The sequence below is a fragment of the Drosophila ficusphila genome, unplaced genomic scaffold (genome assembly GCF_018152265.1).
Source record: "Drosophila ficusphila isolate 14025-0441.05 unplaced genomic scaffold, ASM1815226v1 contig_198, whole genome shotgun sequence".
In the NCBI taxonomy this organism is placed as follows: domain Eukaryota; kingdom Metazoa; phylum Arthropoda; class Insecta; order Diptera; family Drosophilidae; genus Drosophila; species Drosophila ficusphila.
Genome location: NW_025064092.1, coordinates 14685221 through 14704165, shown reverse-complemented (window position 1 = coordinate 14704165; position 18945 = coordinate 14685221). Strand labels below are relative to the sequence as shown.

At 41.0% G+C, this 18945-nt stretch overlaps 1 protein-coding gene across 1 annotated transcript; it reads right to left on the bottom strand.

Moving 5' to 3' along the window:
- Positions 1-2986: 2986 nt before the first annotated feature.
- Positions 2987-17307, bottom strand: LOC108097197 (myc protein). Its single transcript, XM_017199342.2, has 3 exons — positions 16764-17307; positions 14524-15708; positions 2987-6984 (listed from the first exon to the last, which is right to left on the bottom strand). Exons 2-3 carry the CDS (start codon positions 15644-15646, stop codon positions 6020-6022), a joined length of 2088 nt encoding a protein of 695 aa, XP_017054831.1. The 5' UTR covers positions 15647-15708; positions 16764-17307; the 3' UTR covers positions 2987-6019.
- Positions 17308-18945: the final 1638 nt, after the last annotated feature.

Here is an 18945-nt window from a genome sequence, read left to right as displayed (position 1 = left end):
CTTGACCGTTTCCGATCCCCGCCTTTTCGACTCCTCCCGAAGTCAGGGTACAGTATTCATTCGCCTTCGTTGCGGCTCTGTTGGCTCCGCCAGTCGGCGAGTTGCACCTGTTGCGACCCCAGTCGCATAATTAGCGGCAAGGGGAAGGAGGGGAGGTGGGAAGGGGCATTAAAAGTTTAACGAGATGGGATGGCTTGAGTCCCGTCCGTCCGGACCAGTTATGTGACATTCAAACTCTCCAACCAAGGAGCCAAAAGGTGCCAAAAGGAGCCAAAAGGAGCCAAGAGGAGCCAAAAGGAGCTGAAAGGAGAGGCAAGGAGAGGCAAGGAAAAAGTTACAGCTGCCCCTTCGATTGCATCTGTCCGCCGAAGGAGGAAATCTGCTGGGGTCCTGCCCAATTGGGTTGCAAGTCGAACTGAAACACTGGTTTTGTGTGTCGCTCTGCGCTGCACTGCTCTTTATTCAACATCCTGCAAACCTTCTCAAGGCCGTTTAATTACTCAAAACATTTGTCTTTTTTAAGCTCTTCCATCAATTTGTATTCTTTCATTACTTGAACGACTCACTTTCCCACCAATGTTCACTGTTCTATTAATTTGTTATGTACGTATTTGGCGTTTCTTGTTATATATATATATCTATATATATACGTATAATGTATAGGTATTACATAATAAATTTTATCAAATAATTGGTATTTGTTTACAATGTTTTCAAGTATATGTATGTAAAACACATATATTAAATATCTTCGAAAAAATACAAAATTCATAAAAGTTTCATATTCTCTCGTGTTTTTCTTTAGTTGAACTATTGAAGCCTGTTTAATGAGTTTTTGGCTTAAGTTTAAAGCTGTCTATACAAGCAGATTTTAGTGTTTTGGGATGTTTGCGGATTTTTAACTTAACATACAATGTACATATGTACACATTATTTGGAATTGCCTTTTGTCGTTATTTACATTTTTGTATCTATGACTATTTTGTACTTTTGATTCTGCGTTGCCTTTGCTTATGTGTACCAATTGAGGTGAGTACATGTACATATGTGTATATGAATGTGAAGGGGGTGTGGAACGACCACCATTCCAGCGAATTTACAGTTAGTAGATAAACAAGCCAGAGTTTTTAGGACCTCTCCAATAATTTGCGACTGGAATAAACCTCGTCGAATGAAGTCCCTAGAATTTTTTGTAGAAGCAAAAGTCAGAACTAGCTGCCAAAACCTACATTTGTATGTATGTACGTACGTCAAGAAAAAAAAACGATTAACAGAACCGCAGCAACAAAAATGAAAACATAAGGCAGACGCAGTCGCAGCGCAGCCGGCGTGACCTTCACCCAATAAAGCAACGTAGCGCGGTCAGAATGTAAAAAAAAATTACGTCAAATTTTTTACTTTATTTTTGCTGTTAAACAATTGTGCACGCCAATTTTGTTGTCTCTGTTTTGCTTGGCCCGTCGCCCTCATTGCCTGTGTGCGAGTTCGCCGGCAACTTATCTGTCTACCCTTTGCTTTTGGGAGTATGTCCACTTGCCGAGTAACTCTGCCCGAAACCAACTCTTGATGCAAACAGTAACTATATTATTAACACATATATGCACCATATAATCAGGAGACAAACGTAAATAGTGGTTAGTAAAAAGTGAGAGAAAACATTTAGTATTTATGTTCCTAGCGCCGATCAAAAATGATTAGTATCTTGAATGTGGAAAGACAATATCATCAGTCAATTCGAACGAAGAAGTCAATTCACAAAGTGTATTCCTTTTATCTGTTGCTTCGTTTTACAGCCTTATTCAGTTACCAAGTTAAAACTATAAAAGGCTCAACAAAAAAAGAGAAACCAAAAGATTGTGTAAAATATTATAAAGCCAAAAACCAAAACAAAAAATGAGCGTACAAATAAAATGATATTTTATTGCTATCGTGATCGCTGTTACTGTTATTGCAGTAACTGCTTCCCGGCCGGCTTTTTTGCTTCTTGCTCCCCGGCCCCCTTTAGCAGCTTTGATTTCATTAAAAATTTTTGCCGGTTAAACAACAAAACAACATTGATTGAATTAACTTAATTTGCTGGTGGGCGAGGCGGTGACAGACAAAAACAAAAGAAAAAACATTCAGCTCTTTGATAAAAATGACGACAAAGGCAATTTTCCCACAAACTATATAGGGAACCACGACAACTGCAAAATGGAAATGATAATATAAAATAAAACTATATTTCACTTCAATTTCCATTACATTCGTTTCCTAAACATAAACGCGAAAACCAAGCACCTAAAAGTCCGACTCAAAAAAACTCCCAAACTCGAAATATAAATCATAAACTTACTAAAACCATAAGGTATGGATAAAATAAAAACAAAAGTGAATTTTTTCTTGGTATGTTGAAATATTTTTATTGTATAATTCCATTATCATAAATTTTGAAAAAAAAAAAATATATTAAAACGGGTTGTTTTCATATATATACATATATATACTATATATATATATTTAATATATAAATATATAATATATATTATGATATATATTATTTATATAAGTGTGTGTGTGTGTTGTGTAATATATATTGTTTATATATGTAAAAGGTACATAAAATGTAATTTTTGTGTTTACTTTTCTTATTTTTTTCGCTTTTAGTTTGTTTTTCATTTATAAGAAACTACATAACGAATTAAAAATTATTAGATAAAATATTTTAATATGTGTTTGTGTTTAGCTTGAATCGCAAGATTTATCGATATTTTTTGCGATTTTTACAAATATTTAATAAGCAATAACCAAATTGAACTTTTTTGTCAATAATTCAAAAATAGTGTCTCAAATATAATAATAAACGTACGCCAAAAAAAAGGTTTAAATATACATATGATATTAAAATCATGTTCGTCTGTAGTTTCATTTTCATTCAGTGTGTTAACAATTTTTTTTCTTCCATTTTGATGAATTTTTCACATTTTTTTACAAATTTTTTCGGTTGTTTTTTTTTTTAAATTTGCGTTTTTTTTTAATAATTAGTGTTTAGCAACTAATTCAAATAGTAGTTTTTGTGTGTATAATATAAAAATTTCATAATCATAAAATATTATATATAACTTAAAAATTTCTTTTTTGTTATAACTGTAATCTATAAGAAAAAAGTTTCATTTTTTTTTGTTTTGTTTGCGAGGATTTTGGTTTTGGTCATAGTTGTAATATATAGTTTTGTTTGTAATAAAAAAATTATGTTTAAAAATGCTATTACTTGAATTTCTTGTTTTGTTAATAAATTATTAAAAGGACTAAACAAGGAAAAGGTTTGCTTTTCGTATTTTTGTTTTTGTAATTTGTTTTTAGTTAATTGTATCGTAAATTTGTACGGTTGTTGTTTTTATTTGATGAAACTATAGAAAAAAAACTAGATGGTTTTTTGTTAAACCTTTTCTTGTTGTATGTACTATAGGAAAATAGGTGCATTTGTGTTTCTTTAATTTGTATATTCATAGGTGTGGGTATTTTGTATATATACATATATATATATATATATGTATATATATATATGGGTGTGTGTATTGTGTGTTTGTTTGTTGGTTTATTGAAGTTTTCTTTTCTTTTCGCGTTGTACAATTCGCTTAAGTCTATTGCTTTGTGTATTCTCTCCCGGTTTTTATTTGTTTTTTTATAACAAAAATTTTAATTTTGAGTTTTCTATTTTGCAGGCGCGTGTAACTATTATTTAACGAGATTGCTATTTACAGTGTGTACACATTTTTGGTTGAAACAGTACAAAAATATACTTCTAAATTGTTTGTCCACTTAAATGAATTTTTTTTTCAATTTAACAGTTTAATGTGTATTTTAATTATTTTATAAAGAAAAAAAGTTCAGGGGTTTGCTTTCAAAAATGTTTTGCGGCGGCGTAATAAAAAAAGAATCATATAAAAATATTTCAAGGGATCATCAAACATAAGGCTAGTAATAAACAAAAAATATAAGAATTATATATATTTGGGTATATGTATTAGCCTAGAACTCACATAAAAAATGTCGTTTAAACGTCGTTCTACACTATAAAAATATACGCTTTATATATGTCTATAAACTCCCCCGTTTTTATACGATATCTGATCATATATCATCATATCTGTTTTGAATGTTTAAACCTAAATAACAGTTGAAATTTCCTTTGAATCGCGTTCGTGTTTTCTGTATATTCTCTTATGCGCTGCTTTTGACTTCATTTCATGTCCTTTATTTTAATAGTAGTTATTTAGTTGATATTTAGATGCGTGTAAACAATTGGTATAATCGTTAATCATACATAACATATTGCCGAGTAGCAATAACTTATTAGCAAAAAATCGACAGTTAAACAGCTCACAAAAGTTTGAGTTCTCTTGGTTCTTGGGTGTGTATATCTTTCTGGGTCTATCGTAACTCCAATCACAAACTTTGCAGCCAATTTCTCCACTCTTTCTCCCTCTCTCCACCTAACTAACTACACATTAGCTATTCTCGAAAGGTTTTCATTTAGGTTAAGTTTAGCACTATTAAATAGTTTAAAGTTTTCTTGATTCCGTTTTGTTGTCGTTAAGTTTTGCGCTCTTCATACGCATAGTTATCAGTTAAAAATATATGTATGTATATCTAGGTGTAACAAAAAAAAAAAAAAAATATATAATATGATTGTAAAAAGGTTCCTATATATGCACACGTATATAACTATATTCATAATCTTCATAGCAAATAAAATGTATTTCTCAGTATAGGCAGTAAAGTTCAATGTTCTTTTTTTTGGGTGTATATAAAAAGCGTTTTCACTTTTATCTTCACGTCGTCTAACAGATGTATATGTATTTATATATATATATATACATATATGGGTTATAAAGGGGAACAAGTGGGGCTCTAAGCAAAAGCATTGAAGTATGCATGCAGGTATAGTTGGGTTTCATTTCGTTCCAATGACATTTCGCATGTCAATGAACATACGCTTAGTTTTTAAGTTAGTTAGATCCATTGTGCTTCGTCAAGAAGTTTGGAACTATTTGAATCCGTCTCTTTTTGGGGGTCTTGTGCCAACCAAAAGTTCTAAACTCTATATCATATAGCTATACTAACATATCTTATCTTCGTGTTGACTTCCGATTTTGTGTGCTCTATCTCCTCTTTGTGGCTCATTCGTTGTAACTTTTGTCTGTTTTCCGTATCCGTTTTTGTTTTCACTTTTTTCTTTCTTCCTTCCTTCCTTCCTTCCTTTCTTCTTTTTCCCTTTTTTCTTTTCCTTTTTTCATCTTCTTTTCCATTTTTTTCTTTCTTCTTTCTCTCCTTTCTTCCTTCCATTATAACTTTCTCTCCTTTCTTTCTTCCATTATAACTTTCTTCCTTTCTTATTTTCATCTTCCATGGGAATGGAAGACCATTCATCCTTCCTTCCTTCCTTTAGTTTCTCTTCTACTCTTCATTTCTTAGTTCTTTCTCCTGGTTTGTGTTAAGGTTCCGTGTTTTCCTCGTCGTTTACTTCATGGTTAAGTAGCTTAAGCTTATTCAAATAATATCTATTGTATACGCTAAATCATATGTTATATACAAACACTAAGCGTTAGCTATGTTATGCCTAAGGTCCTACGTTTGTATTGTAATATGCGCAGCAAAAAATAAAACACTTCAACTTGATTCCAATAACCGCTTCCCCTAACTCCTTTAAAAAGTGAATTCGCGGGAAAAGAAAATCATATATATATCACATCAAAGAAATCAAAATGGTTAAATCACTTGTACACTACCCCCTTGAACGGTACGAAATCATGACGGCGAATGCCGAAACGTAATCTACTAACTGATACTGAAGCTCTCCACAGAAAAAAAACAGGTATAAGTATGCATGCAAGGCCTACGGTCAAGAGAGAATCGAGGGTGTGAAAAAAAGTGTTGAGGCATAAACATAAGTAAGTGTTAAATAAAAAGAGCCGGGGGTGGAGTCTGGGAGTACGCCGCCGCTTTAGGTAGATAGCACTAGCACTACTAGACGACACTATCCACTGACCGGGTGCGGCTCGCTTTTGACCATCCTGGACCTCCAGACCAGGGTCTCCTTGAGCTTCTTGAGCTTCGCGGCCAGGAGCTGGCGCTGCAGGCTCAGCTCGTGCTCCTCCTGGGTGAGCTGGGTGCACAGCTTGGCCGCCTCCCGCAGGATGTTGACCTTGGGAGCCCGCTCCTTGTCGCGGATCGTGGGGATCTGCTTCTTCAGGGCCTCGAAGAGGTTCTTCAGCCCGATACGGCGCTGCCGCTCCATGTCGTTGTGCTGGTTGCGCTTCTCGATCGTGTCGGCCTCATCCAGCCCCAGACCGAACTCCTTGCGCATAACGCCGCTGCTGCCTCCTGGTCCGGCATTCATCACTCCGCTGCGCCGCTGCCAGCTGTGCTCGAAGGGCTCCACCTCCTGGCCAGCCGACGCACTGCCCGGCGACATGCTGCCGGATGCGGAGGACGCGGAGGAGCAGCCCGCCGCCGCCTTCTTGCCGCGGCACTTCTTGCCGACCGGCGCGTTGCCAAGGTGGCTGTTGATCGGCAGAGCCATGGAGGCGGTGGCGGTGCCGGTGGCTGCCACTCCGGCGGCGCCCGGACCCTTCAAGCAGGACCGCTTGCGACCCTTCACGCCCGAGGAGCCGAAGCTCGACTGGGAGCTGGAACTGGAGCTGGAGACGGAACTCACGTTGGAGGACTCCACCGACTGCGGCGAGTAGGACGGCGATGCGGAGGCGCAGTGCTGGTGCGGCGTGCTCGAGGGCGAGGGGTAGCGCGAGTTGGCCACCGACTTCACCGGACTGCTGCTGGCCGGCGTGTACGGCAGGTTGAAGTTGGCGTAGCGCGACTTCTGCTTCATGTGGTCGACCGATATCTTGTGGGCCATCTTGGTCTGCAGGGCGCCCATCACGTGGCACGAGGGGTTCGTGGGCAGCTTCTTGTCCGTGTAGGTGACCACGTCGATTTCCTCGTCTGCAAGGAGAGCAAGAAGAGGACACTCCGGTGAGCAAAATGTATTCAATTCATGGCCCTTTCGGGCACTTGGAGGTAGTGTGGTGTTGTGTAGTATGTGCGACTTCGCTGTTTCCGCTGCCGCAGCCGCTGCCGCTGCAGCCGCAGCTTCTTCCTCTGGGCGGTTCAACGGCCGCGGCGGAAGCGCTAAATTAGCGAATCCGAAGAGAGCTCCGAAGAGCTAAGGCCGGCCTGCTGCCTTCTGCCTTCTGCCTTCTGCCTGCTGTCTGCTGTCTGCTGCCTGTCCCCAGTCGCTCTGAGTCTCCAGCTTTCGCTGTTGCCAGGCGGAATTACGGGGATGTGGGCCAAAGAGAAAAATAAGCTCGCAAATAGAGGGAGGCGGCAGGCGGCAGGCGGCAGGCGGCAGGCAGCACAGAACAGCGGCCACGCCACAGACCGGTGACGTCAACCCAAAGAGCGTCGTCTGTCTGTCGCAAGTCACTTGAAACTGGAATCCGTGCAAATCTATTGCTTCCTGAAGTCTGATACGCGGGATTCGAGCCGTACGACTATGGTCGGGAACGAAAATATATCCCAGGCGTTGACACACTAATCCGCTTTAGCTGTTTGTCTTCCCCCGCGCTTCTACGCTTACCCAAGTCATAATTCTTTGGAGCCAGGGTCATTAAACTTGCGCAAGAACAAAAACATTTGCGGGGCTTTTGCTTTCAAAGAGCGCAGCAATTGCACAGACAAAATGAATGTTCCTAGCTCTATAATTAAATGCCAAAGGGTGCTATATTTCCCCCATACCTTATTTTATTACAAATCGAACCGAATTGAACCACTGAAATACATTTGTCCACTTCGGCTTAAAGCTGTTTAGGTATTATTAAGTCAAGCCACTGTGCTAGCAATTGAGCAGGAGAAAATCCAGGGAAAAGCTAACTATGCGCTCGGCAATGAGGTGAATAGTAAGGAATCGGAGGAAAGGCAGGCTGCTGGCAAGTGCAACAAGTTGCAGTCGCAAGATCAAGTGCATGGAAAACCGGCAGAAAATAAACATTCGATAAATCCCCAACTGGAAACCGCAACGAAATCGAAACCTGCAGATACGCCTGAGTGGGCATGAGTCAGATTCTTTCAGAGAACCGCGAGATAAAACGAGAAGAGAAAAGGAGCCGAGCGGGTTCGTATTCGTGTAGCTTTTTCTGTGTTTTTTCCAACGTCATCATTCCTCTTTGGCTAGACAACCAGTAGACCACCAAGATTTTCTCTCCACTAAATGTTGGCTTGGAATGCAGTCTCTGTGACGCCCATTCTTCGCAATAAAAAAGAAGTTCCTGGCTAGACGCCAAACTCATTGGAATGCAACAAGATCTGTCAGCGGAGCTCACACGAACACTAGGAATTTCCAAAGATGGCAAAGATGGCTTGGCATCCGAATGGAAATCTTAAAGAACTACTGTTAGAACTTGTTAGGAGCTAACGAATTTTGTGTTTCAACTGCTGTAAGAACGAATTAAGGCCAATTTCAGCAACTCAATAAGAATAAAACTACTGTGTGTGTTTGAGACATCTGAAACACGAACCAAGAGCCCAAACTTCCAAAAACCAGCTCACGACATCGACCGGACATCAATAAATGCACAATGTCAGAAAACAACTGTCGAGCCAGATTTCCAGCGAATAGCTTATTTATTTATTTATTTAAATAAGGGAAGGAATTTTTCACAACTGGGGACTCACCCCGCCACGACGGATAGACAATGAATGGAATGGAATGGAATGGATGGTAATTAGAATAGCAACGTAACGAAATTGCAAACTCCCCGTTCGCCCCTCGCTCGTTTTCCTTTTCCACTTCCATTCAACTGCATCTGCGGCACCGGCAAAACTGCATTCATTCAATTCAGATGTTAAGATACACTAACAAAATAAAGACTTGGGTTGTGCCGGGAGCTTTTGCTCGGTTGTACTAACGGTTATTCCGCACAAATCGGATGCTGTCCTCATACATATACATATATATCTCCGATGTATTGTATCTCTCTCTCGCGCTGAACCCAAAAACCAGACAAACTCGTTTGCTGCATTAAAATACAAGAAACCGGGTGGAAGAAGCAGACAAGCCAAACAAAGCAACTTTTATTTTTTATTTATTCGAGACGGCAATAGCAACTTTTGTTGCTAAGCGAACGAACGAAGCCAAGATCAAATCGTCACAATAAAGCAAAAATGCCGAGAACACCGAGTCCATAAGGCTGGCAAAAGGGAATACCCTGGAATCCACCAAGTTGGCTAAAAGGATTCAACGAAAACAGTTTCGCTTTCAGGTTGATTTTATGACATCTTATTGACGGCTTTGGAAGCTGCAGCCTTGGAACCGCGATACCACAAGCTAGCGGGGCCCTAACCGGGGGTTAGTTTTCATAGAACCCATACCTTGGCTTCTCTCCAGGGTGTCAAAGCGGCCAGAGAGGAAGCTGCAGTCGCTTAAATTGCAAATAAATGCACACAAGTCGCCGAATGTTGCGCAACTTTTGCGCATGAAAAAGGGAGAGGCCGTGGGTTGGGTTTTTCTGCCTAGCACACATACACACATACATGCCCACACTCTGGGCCTGGATGGATCTGAACACATATAGACGGCTTTTGCCCTATAAAATTAGCATAGGGACGGGGTTTCGGCGAGATGCGGACAGACAGCCCAAAGAGTAGACCCAAAAACAGAGGGCTTTAAAGGGGACAAGTGCATCGTCAATACGTATAAAGGCGCCCAGTACAGAAATGCAGCGAAAGAGATGCCTCAGATGACAATATATCTGAAGAAGCGAGGGTTAAAATCCCCATAGGTTTGGGCTGGGTCGCTGGACAACTGGAACTTGAAATAAAACCGAAGCCCAATCCAATACTGAAATGGAAAAGGGAAATGATGTAATACAGAGAAGAATTTTAAAGAGCCTATAAAAATATAAGAAGGCAACGCCAGTGATAACTGGCCAATTATATACAGTGGGATAATTTAAGACCACTTGGCGATAGAACGTTCCGAGAATTACTCATACGACAAAGTGACACATTACACCCAATTTGGACTTCGGACTTGGGGCATGGGTATTAGATATTATTTAAACCTAATAACTGTCGTTATTTTTTTCTCAGTCATTAACACGCTTGATAGTTTCAGCTACACAAACTTGTGCGACAATGAGTGCGACTACTTTCGACCACTGTGCCAAGTCGTAAAATGAAAAAAATTAAAAGAACAGCCGGAGACGACTGCCGCTGCCCTTCTAAATTTGTTTAATAACAAACGCTGTTGTTTATTTTTCTCCGCATCCGCGGACAAGTAAATTAATATTTAGAAGAAAGTTTACGGGGAGGGATTGGAATGCATGTGTTTATCATCGAAGTGATTTCATACATTTTCGCGCTAATTCAAATTTATAATTCTAGGGAAAAAGCTAACGGGGGGTGGGTTTTTCCCCCCAATCATCGTGCAGTGCAATAAAGAAAACAAAGAATGCCCGTGGGCATGGATTCAAGCAGATTCCCACGCCCCACCAGTCCATTTTAGCGTTAGCATTTCGCATGAAAATCAAAAAGGTTGCAACGGCAACACATGTTTCACTTTTGCCAAAGGTTATGCAGCAACAACTGCAGCAGAAATTGCAGCCACAACAGAAACATCTGTTGGCAACATGTCGCTCAACCGCAACTGCTACACCAACGGCCAGCGATATAGGTCACATGAACAGCGCGCTGAGTAAACGAATATGTACAGATTTCCATCCTTTTAAAACTACTACATTACCGATTAAAGTAAGACACGCCATTTAACCACCACTGTTTTCCTTATATTAGCAAAAACAAAAAATTAAAAAGAAAACAGTGGTTCCGAAACGCTAACATTTTCCCACGCATATTTCCTGCTCACTTCCCTCCTTTTTAGCCACCGCCTATTCAGTTTTCTCGATTTTTTCTTTACTCTGACGCAATGGGAATTTCATCATCAGAGGAAAAGCAGGATGTGAGTCATCAAGTTAAGCCTTTTCCGATGGAAACCCCAAGCCCCCCTCCGAGTGTGCGCCAATAATGACTAACGTTGCACTGCTGCCGCAATGCGACACCCCACCCCACACATGGCCGTGTGCATACATACACAGATGCATAATATTGGCGAGCGAGCGTCGATAATGTTCTAATGGCACATAAATTACTAAAATGCGTCTGGCAAAATTTTGCTCGAGCTTTAGAAATATTCTTGGGCGTGGATACATCTTTTCGATGTATAGACATTCATATGTATGTACGCTTTTACATATGTATGTAGAGTAAGTCTCTCATAAACGCAGAAAGGGAGGCTCGCTTAAGAAAGAACAAAGATAAATAAATAAAGCTGTCCCCAGTGCGTGAGTGCGAGAGGGGAAAAAGCTCCGCTCTTGTAAGCTTTTGGTTTTTTATTTTTTATTATAGCGACGACGCCGCTTATGCGACCTTGGGCATAACAATTTATTGCTACACGTGTGCGAATAAAACAACAACAAGCCAACTACGACGCAATTCTCACATCGAACAGAGACGGCACTACCCGAACAGATAAGCATGGGGAGAGAGACGCCTAGCAACAGTGCGAAGAAACCGGCAAAATACAGAATGAAAAAGTGCCAAAAACTCTGGCCTAGACCAAAAAAATGTTGCGGCCCATTGTTGGGAGCGAGTTTTAATCTTTTTACAAGCGGAATCTTTTTGGTTTTTTGTTCTTATTTTAAATTCTGAAAATTCAATTATATCTGCTAATGATTTGGCATAATCGTCATATGGACCAATCAAATAAATAATAACTCTTTGGTTTGCTACACATGTTTTATCAACGGTTGCTTAATATTTACATTTAAGACATATAGGCTCTAATTCATTATGTTGGCGGAGATCACTTGTTTGTATCGTCACTTTCGACTGTATTCACTGGTTGATTTTTCTCTTTTTCTAATCCCATAAATAAAGGCCGCAGAAATCGAAAGCGAAAAGAAGCTTGAAAGAACTTTTTTTTCAACAATTTGGAAGTTTGTCCGTCCGTGGAAGACAAATTCGGTTGCTGGCAGTTCCCCTAGTTTGCCCCCAACCATTTCGGTTTCTACGCACTTTTTCCAGCGGCTGGCTGACCTTGGTTCAGTTCATTAACATTTTCCAAGCCTGCACACACAATCGCAAGGTGCGAAATGCCAAAAACCAACACGCACTACCAAAAAGTAAATATACACACACGCTTGTACATACCAAAGGCGCCAACATAGGCATGTGGCGTCTAGTGTCTCGCTCACACCCCCCTAGACCTTATCTATTTGCCGAAATTTGTGCGTTGTTGCCAACCAACCCTCTCGCTCACACGTGACACGCCCCGTCTCGCTTGCTCCCCCGCGGAAGCTTTTATACTTATTAGAAGACTGCAGCATAGCGATAAAGCAACAAAAAAAATATATTGATACAAGTGCGTGTCGTTGTTGGAGCCATCTCCCTCTTGCAGGCGTCACAAGGTGTGAGTGGGAGCGTGATGGGGCTACTTATTTGCTAATCTGCGGCACGCACCTGATTTCTTTTCCGTTTCTTCTGGCATTTCTATTTCTATCTTTTTTTCAAGGAGAAATATGAAAAAAATAAATAATCTCGAACCACTTGTGTCAAGTTTTAAGTTGCTAAATTAGCAGTGGAAAAATTGTGATGTGATTTGGGGGTGGATGACTTTGCTCGCAAACGGAGACGATGACATGCCATAAGTTTTTTGACTTGATTTAGGGCTTAACTTGGAAGTTAACAATTGATTTGGCTGTACAACTTTTGATGACTTGTTGCTAAAATTATGCACTCGTGAGCATCAGTTGCTTCAAATAAACATGTAGCTACTTTAAATTTATCTTCTTTCTAATCAATCGTCAATCGTCAGAAGGGGGCATGTTCTTCTCCACATTTTCGAAACTTTTTACCCATTTCTCCTACATTTTTATCCAGTTTTTGTTAGAGTGTTTTTCGCATCGAGCGAACATAAATAAATAAGCATGTGGAACGCTTGGCAACAAGACATAGCACGAAATAAAACAAAGCACCCAAAGACGCAAAAGCGAAAAGAGCCAACACCCCAAAACCAAACCAATAACCAAAACAAACGTGAAAAATCGTTGTTGCTGCAATTTCTTGGTTTAACTGCACTCGGCAAATTGCAAGAGAGAAAAAGAGCGAGAGGCGCCGTCACAACAAGTTATTGCCTTTCTTTGGGGTCTGGCTGGCTTTGCAAGCAGTTTTTGTGTGTTTTAAATGATTAACAATTTTCCAATACTCCAAACATATTTTTTTTAGTTATTATTACTTTGTGTTTCACCTTAGTTTTGAACCCGGTTTATGGTTTCTGTATTTTAATGAGTGGCAAAAGCTTCTCTCACACGAGCCCCATAAAGTAGTAGTAACAGCTAAATAGAATGCACTCGTAGTTTTGCACTGGTAGTGGAATGGAAGTTGTAGCGTAGCGTAGACGTTGAAATTGAGATGATTGGCGTGACGTAAGCCTTTGCCTTTGCGAGGGTTACTCAATGAATAACGATTTGCGCGCCAAAAAGACCTCGGCCGCAAGCCAGGGGAGCGAGAAAGGGCGGAAATCGACTAAATAAATACCATAGACAAATTGTTCAAATTCCAATACATAAATACCTATTAAATATTACCAAAAGTGGTGGCCTGAACAGCCAAAAACACCAGACACAGAATATTGCTGGCACATAAGGGTGTGAAAAATGCCGGCAAGGAGGAAGAAAATTTAGGGGACGTCTGCCACGTGGCCAGAGACCAGAGACCAGAGACCAGACATCCTTGAGGAAAAGTACGCACAACAACAACAAACCGGACCGGACCGGCAAGAAGAAGCAAAGAAAATCGGGGTGTTGGCCAAAAGAGAGAGATTTCGAAATGTATGTGCATATATAGGAATAATTTTGTATAAATACGTAGATGCGGTGCGATTTGTTATGGGCGTAGTTCTGCGCAAGAAAGTCATCATCATCCCCCGGCTTCGGAAAAGAGAGAGGATGACGCCATGGGGCAGGGCCAATGAACACAATGAGCCATGAAAGCCACGCGCCAACATTTTCCCTGTTGTGGATGGAAAAAATCATCAAGAAAAGCCCCACCGAAAAGCACAAAAATCGATGGAAAAAGCACCGCGGACAGACGGCCAGGTCGCGTGGGCGTGAGTGTTTGGGTGTGTGTGTGCTAGCAAACGTAATACGTTTACTACGTTTGCTGTTGACGTAGGCGTTTTCCGCAGATCGATTTTCCGGTAGCATCTAGTGTACGTTGTACTCGTGTTCAGACGTATCTGCACCCACACGAATCGGAAGTGCGAACACTAGTTGAATGTGCAACGAAAGGGTAGGTGGTGGGAACTAACCGCCGCCCACGAGGTATCCTACTGCTGGCGGTGCTGTCTTGTCTTATACCAGAAATCTGCTAGTTTCTGATGGACAACGCAACAACACCCAATCACATATGGCATTTCAAAAGACTTACCGGAATCGGAGGGGGTCTCGAGATTGGGTCCGTCGTCGTTGCACCGTGTGTAGCTATGGTCGCTGATGTGCAGCATGTGCAGCATGCTGGTGCTGCTGCCGGCGCCGCTGCTGTGGGTGCCTTTGCTGCTGCGGTGGAGCCGCAATCCGTAGCTGGGCACCTCGCCCTCGTCGGAGTCGCTGTCTGAGCCGGTCGTCGGCGGAGAGCCCACCGTGCTGCTGCCGGTGGCCATGTGGATGGCCTGGTGCTGCTCATCGATGGCCTGGCCGCCCTGCGGCTGCTGGCCCGCGTTGGCCTGCTGGTTGAGCACGTCGAGCACGTCGTTGATCGGCGGAATGGGGAAGCGCACGGTGAACTGGTCCTTGCCAGCGCTCTGCAGGTCCCTGCTGATCTGGTTGATGCAGCTGACATCGCCGTCGTCGCTGCTTAGCGAAATGTTGTTGCTGCCCATCACGCAGGCGCGAAGGTCCACGTTGTGCCGGAACTCGGAGGCTACCACCTCGTCGGCGAGACTGAGGGGTGTGTCGGGCCTGAGGTACTTGCGGTTGGGCATCACCCCGAGGTTGCGCTTGCGCAGCAGGCTGCCTCCGGGCGGGATCAGCTGGTCCTCGTCCTGCGGCGGCGCCTTTTTGTCGCCTCCGCTCAGGCGCCTGCGCTTCTGGCCGACCGTGTAGTCCTGGTCGAGCAGCTCTTTCTTGATAATCACCGGCATGTCCTCAGAGCTCCCCAGCTGCGCCTGCTGGATGTTGTGGCCGTCGGCGACCTGGGACCGCTGGTACGGCGAGTAGGGGTTCGCGGCGCCCGACACCACGGCCAGGGGAATGGCGCTGGTCTCGCTGTATGAGGAGGCCGCACTGTTGCCCCCACTGCCCGCCACATTGCCGAGGCCGCTCAGGCAGTTCGCCATCGCCGGCCACATGCAGTCGCTGTGGCGCAGCTCCGACTTCATGTCCCCCTCGATGCCGAAGACCTGAAGGTCCCTGTCCACGTCCCTGATCCTTTCAAGGTCGCTTTTGATGGTGGCCGGCGGATGAGTAACGTCGATGTCGTACAGATCATTCCCCAAATCGAAGGGAAAGTCAAACATTTCCATCTCTGCGTGGTAGTCAAACTGCAGTGACATTTTGTCTGTGTCTGGTTTCTTTAGCTTATATGTAGATCCTAGTTCCTGAGTTATGGGGCTGTCTGAAAAACAAGGAAGGCGGAAAACTTCGTTGTAGTTTCATTCATCAAAACTTTTATATATATATTTAACCAGAATTAAATGAAATAATTGAGATGCTCTTTTAGTTGAAATTACTTTTATTTAATTCCAGAACTAAGTCAAAACTACATATGTATGTACAAAAAAAACTAATAAGTAATAAAATCATAGCAAATTGTCTAACCCACATTTAAGTGTCAGGTTTAAAATCATTTATTTTGTTTCGTTTTATTTCCCACCAACGTCAGCCGCCGTCGAGGGTGCGGCAAATGTTATCATTTAGACACTATTAACGGTGCCCATTTGACCCCCAAAATCGCGATACTCCGTGCTCCTAACAACAGCTTAGCAAAAAATAATACTCATATTCCACGTATGTAATATGCCTGGCCTTCAACTGATAAACGCTGATCACTAAGCAAAAACGGCGGTAGAAAACGGAACAAATAGTAAGTTACCGTTGTTTTTTATTTTTTTCTTTTTGTTTTCTTTGAAATCCGTTGCAATTTGAACGAAACAAATATAATACGGGCGAATGACAAAAAAAAAACGGTTAAACCCTTGCACATCAGTGAAAAAGTTAACAGTTTTATGTTTGCCTTCGTTCTGTTCTCTCTTTAATTTAATCAAACTGGAAAATATTTTCGAAATGTTGATGTTTACCATAAGATTTTTCTACACAAAAAGTTAATTTTGTCGAGCATAAAAAGTACTTTATTCCTATTACCAATAATTTTGTTTTCTTTTTTCAATAGCTTTGCGGTTTTTATTACAAGTAAGGATATTAGTGAATTGCTTATCAATTTCCAGATTTTTATTATATTTATTTCTATTATTGTTTTTACTATTTTTTTTTTAATTGTTATTTGTTTTTTGCTTTGGGCAGTTTTGTAATTCATTTTTTTTGGTACGGTTGTTAAAGTTTTTTCCTTTTTTATACATATATTTCTATTGTGCCGCAGAAATTCTATAAAAGTTCTATCTTTTTGGAATTGCGGCGATTTCTTCTTCTATTCTATTCATCTTTGCCACTCACCTCTGCGAACAGCCGTTTTCTTCGATTGCTGTGTATTCGTCTATTCAATTGTAATCCAATTTGGTTAGGTTTCCGATCGACTATATCTATTTCTATCCCGTTTCCGCCGTCTCACAAGTGTTGTTGCGCACTTTCTCCGTCAAATGGGAAATACGGGGAAAAAACACCAAAAAAAGGGACACAAAAAAAAATTCTTCCCGTTTATTTTGCACTGGCTGTTTTTGTATTAGTAGTTTTCACAAGTTTTTTCCTTTTCGAAGACTATATATATTTGCGCGGTTTTTTTTATGGGTCTTCGGGTATTTCTGCGACTGAATCACTATTATAACTTGTATGTGACATTTTCTTTTTTGTGTATGGTGTATTTTAGTAAATTGGTTTTGGGTTTGGTTTGGTTTTTGCGGATTAGCCTATGGTATAACTTTTATTGTCGTCGGGCGGAAAACAGCCAAAAATTCAATCCACAAAGCGAAGAGCGAGGGAAGAGCACGCGATCCGCGTTCCGCAACACAAATAGTTGGTTTTCCTGAGACGACCACTGCTTAAATCCGTTCCCGGCCGCTCAGACTGAGGCTCTCCCGCGTTGCGTTGCGCGCCGCGCACTCTCTCGCTCTCGTCCACTCGTTCTCTCGCGCCAGCGGAGTGGTTTTTAAAGCTTTTGGAGCCCAAATCATTGCATTTTGCAACGTAATTCAGCAGTTCCACAAGGTTCTTCGCGGCATTTGACTATTTCATCACGACTGCTTACACTCTTTGGGGTATAAAGGAGGGAAAGTGTAGTTAACTGGCTCCCTCTCTCTCCCCCACTCCCCCACCCCGCCACTCTCTCATGCCGGCATCTTTCGACCGCTCGATAGCTCTCTCACGCTCTTTTTTGAGTGCTTCACTTCACATGCCGGCTTTGCCGGTGAGTAGAAGAGAGCCCAAAAAGATAATACTTGAGTGTTTACAAAACATCCACAGGTTAGAGGGAGAAAAAACAATTGAATGCGCGGAAACCTGGCGACATCCAAAATTGTACATTTGTACAATTTTCATTACTTAGCAAATAATAAGCACAAAGTATGGATCAATATTCAAACTGAGCAGAAAGCAAACAAAAGTAGGAAAGCTTAGCCAAAAAATGTTTCAATTAACCTAGTAAAAGTCTGTGTAGACTATTTACACTTACTCAAAGTCGCCTAAATTTAAAATTCCTTTGGTAGCAGGATTTTGGTCCGATTTTCCAAGTTATCTTTAAACAAATTCAAACCAATTTAAAACGGTTTTATAGGACTTTTATTAAGTAAAGGGGCAGAAAAACAGTTTTGACAGTTTTCATATAGCATTTGAAAACTGTAAGCATCGTCAAGTACTTTCGTCAGCTACTTTTACAGAAGTTTGGCTGTTCACCTAATATATGTTTTTTGTAAGGTTATTTTCAATTTATTCTCAATTCGATGGTTTACTATGCACTATTATTATTTCTTTAACTTATACTCATAATTTTTCCGACTTTTAACTTTTTTGTACTGATTATTCTTTTCGCAACAGTCCGCTTTTTTATTTACTTTATCTGCCCATGTTCTTAGTGTGCGTGGTTGTAATTTAAGCTTTTTGTCACTCATTGTCTTCGTACATATGTATGTGCATACATACATATGTACGTCTCTCGTTGTATCTCCACCTATACTGCGCTGTCTCCTTCGTTCTTCAGGTGGCAGCTCCAATTTAGTTACTTTTCTGTCAAGTTGATTGAACCTGTGAACTTTGCGGCAAACAGAAATTAAAGCGAAAGTACCAATAAAACTAAGGAAAATCCGCTTAACAGAAACAAAACAACAACGTATGTATGTATGTAAGCTTTTTTTCGAGTTAGTGTTGTATGTATGGAAGTGTGTGTTGAACCTACCTCAAGTGTAATTAAATTATGTCAAACAAATTTTAAAAAGGATTAATACTTTAAATAAATAGGTAAAACAAAATAGTGACATTGATTAATTAAATAATGTCTAGATTAAGATTCAATTATATTTTAATCTGAGCAACCATGGATATACATAAATATGTACATATTCCATATGTCCAACGTCAACAAAATTTTTCCAAAAGCAGAATTTGGCGCCATTTTCCGCCGATTAAATCATCAGGTGGTTGCAACGCAAAGTTCTTACCTTTTTCGTCACCCCTCTGATTTCGTTAC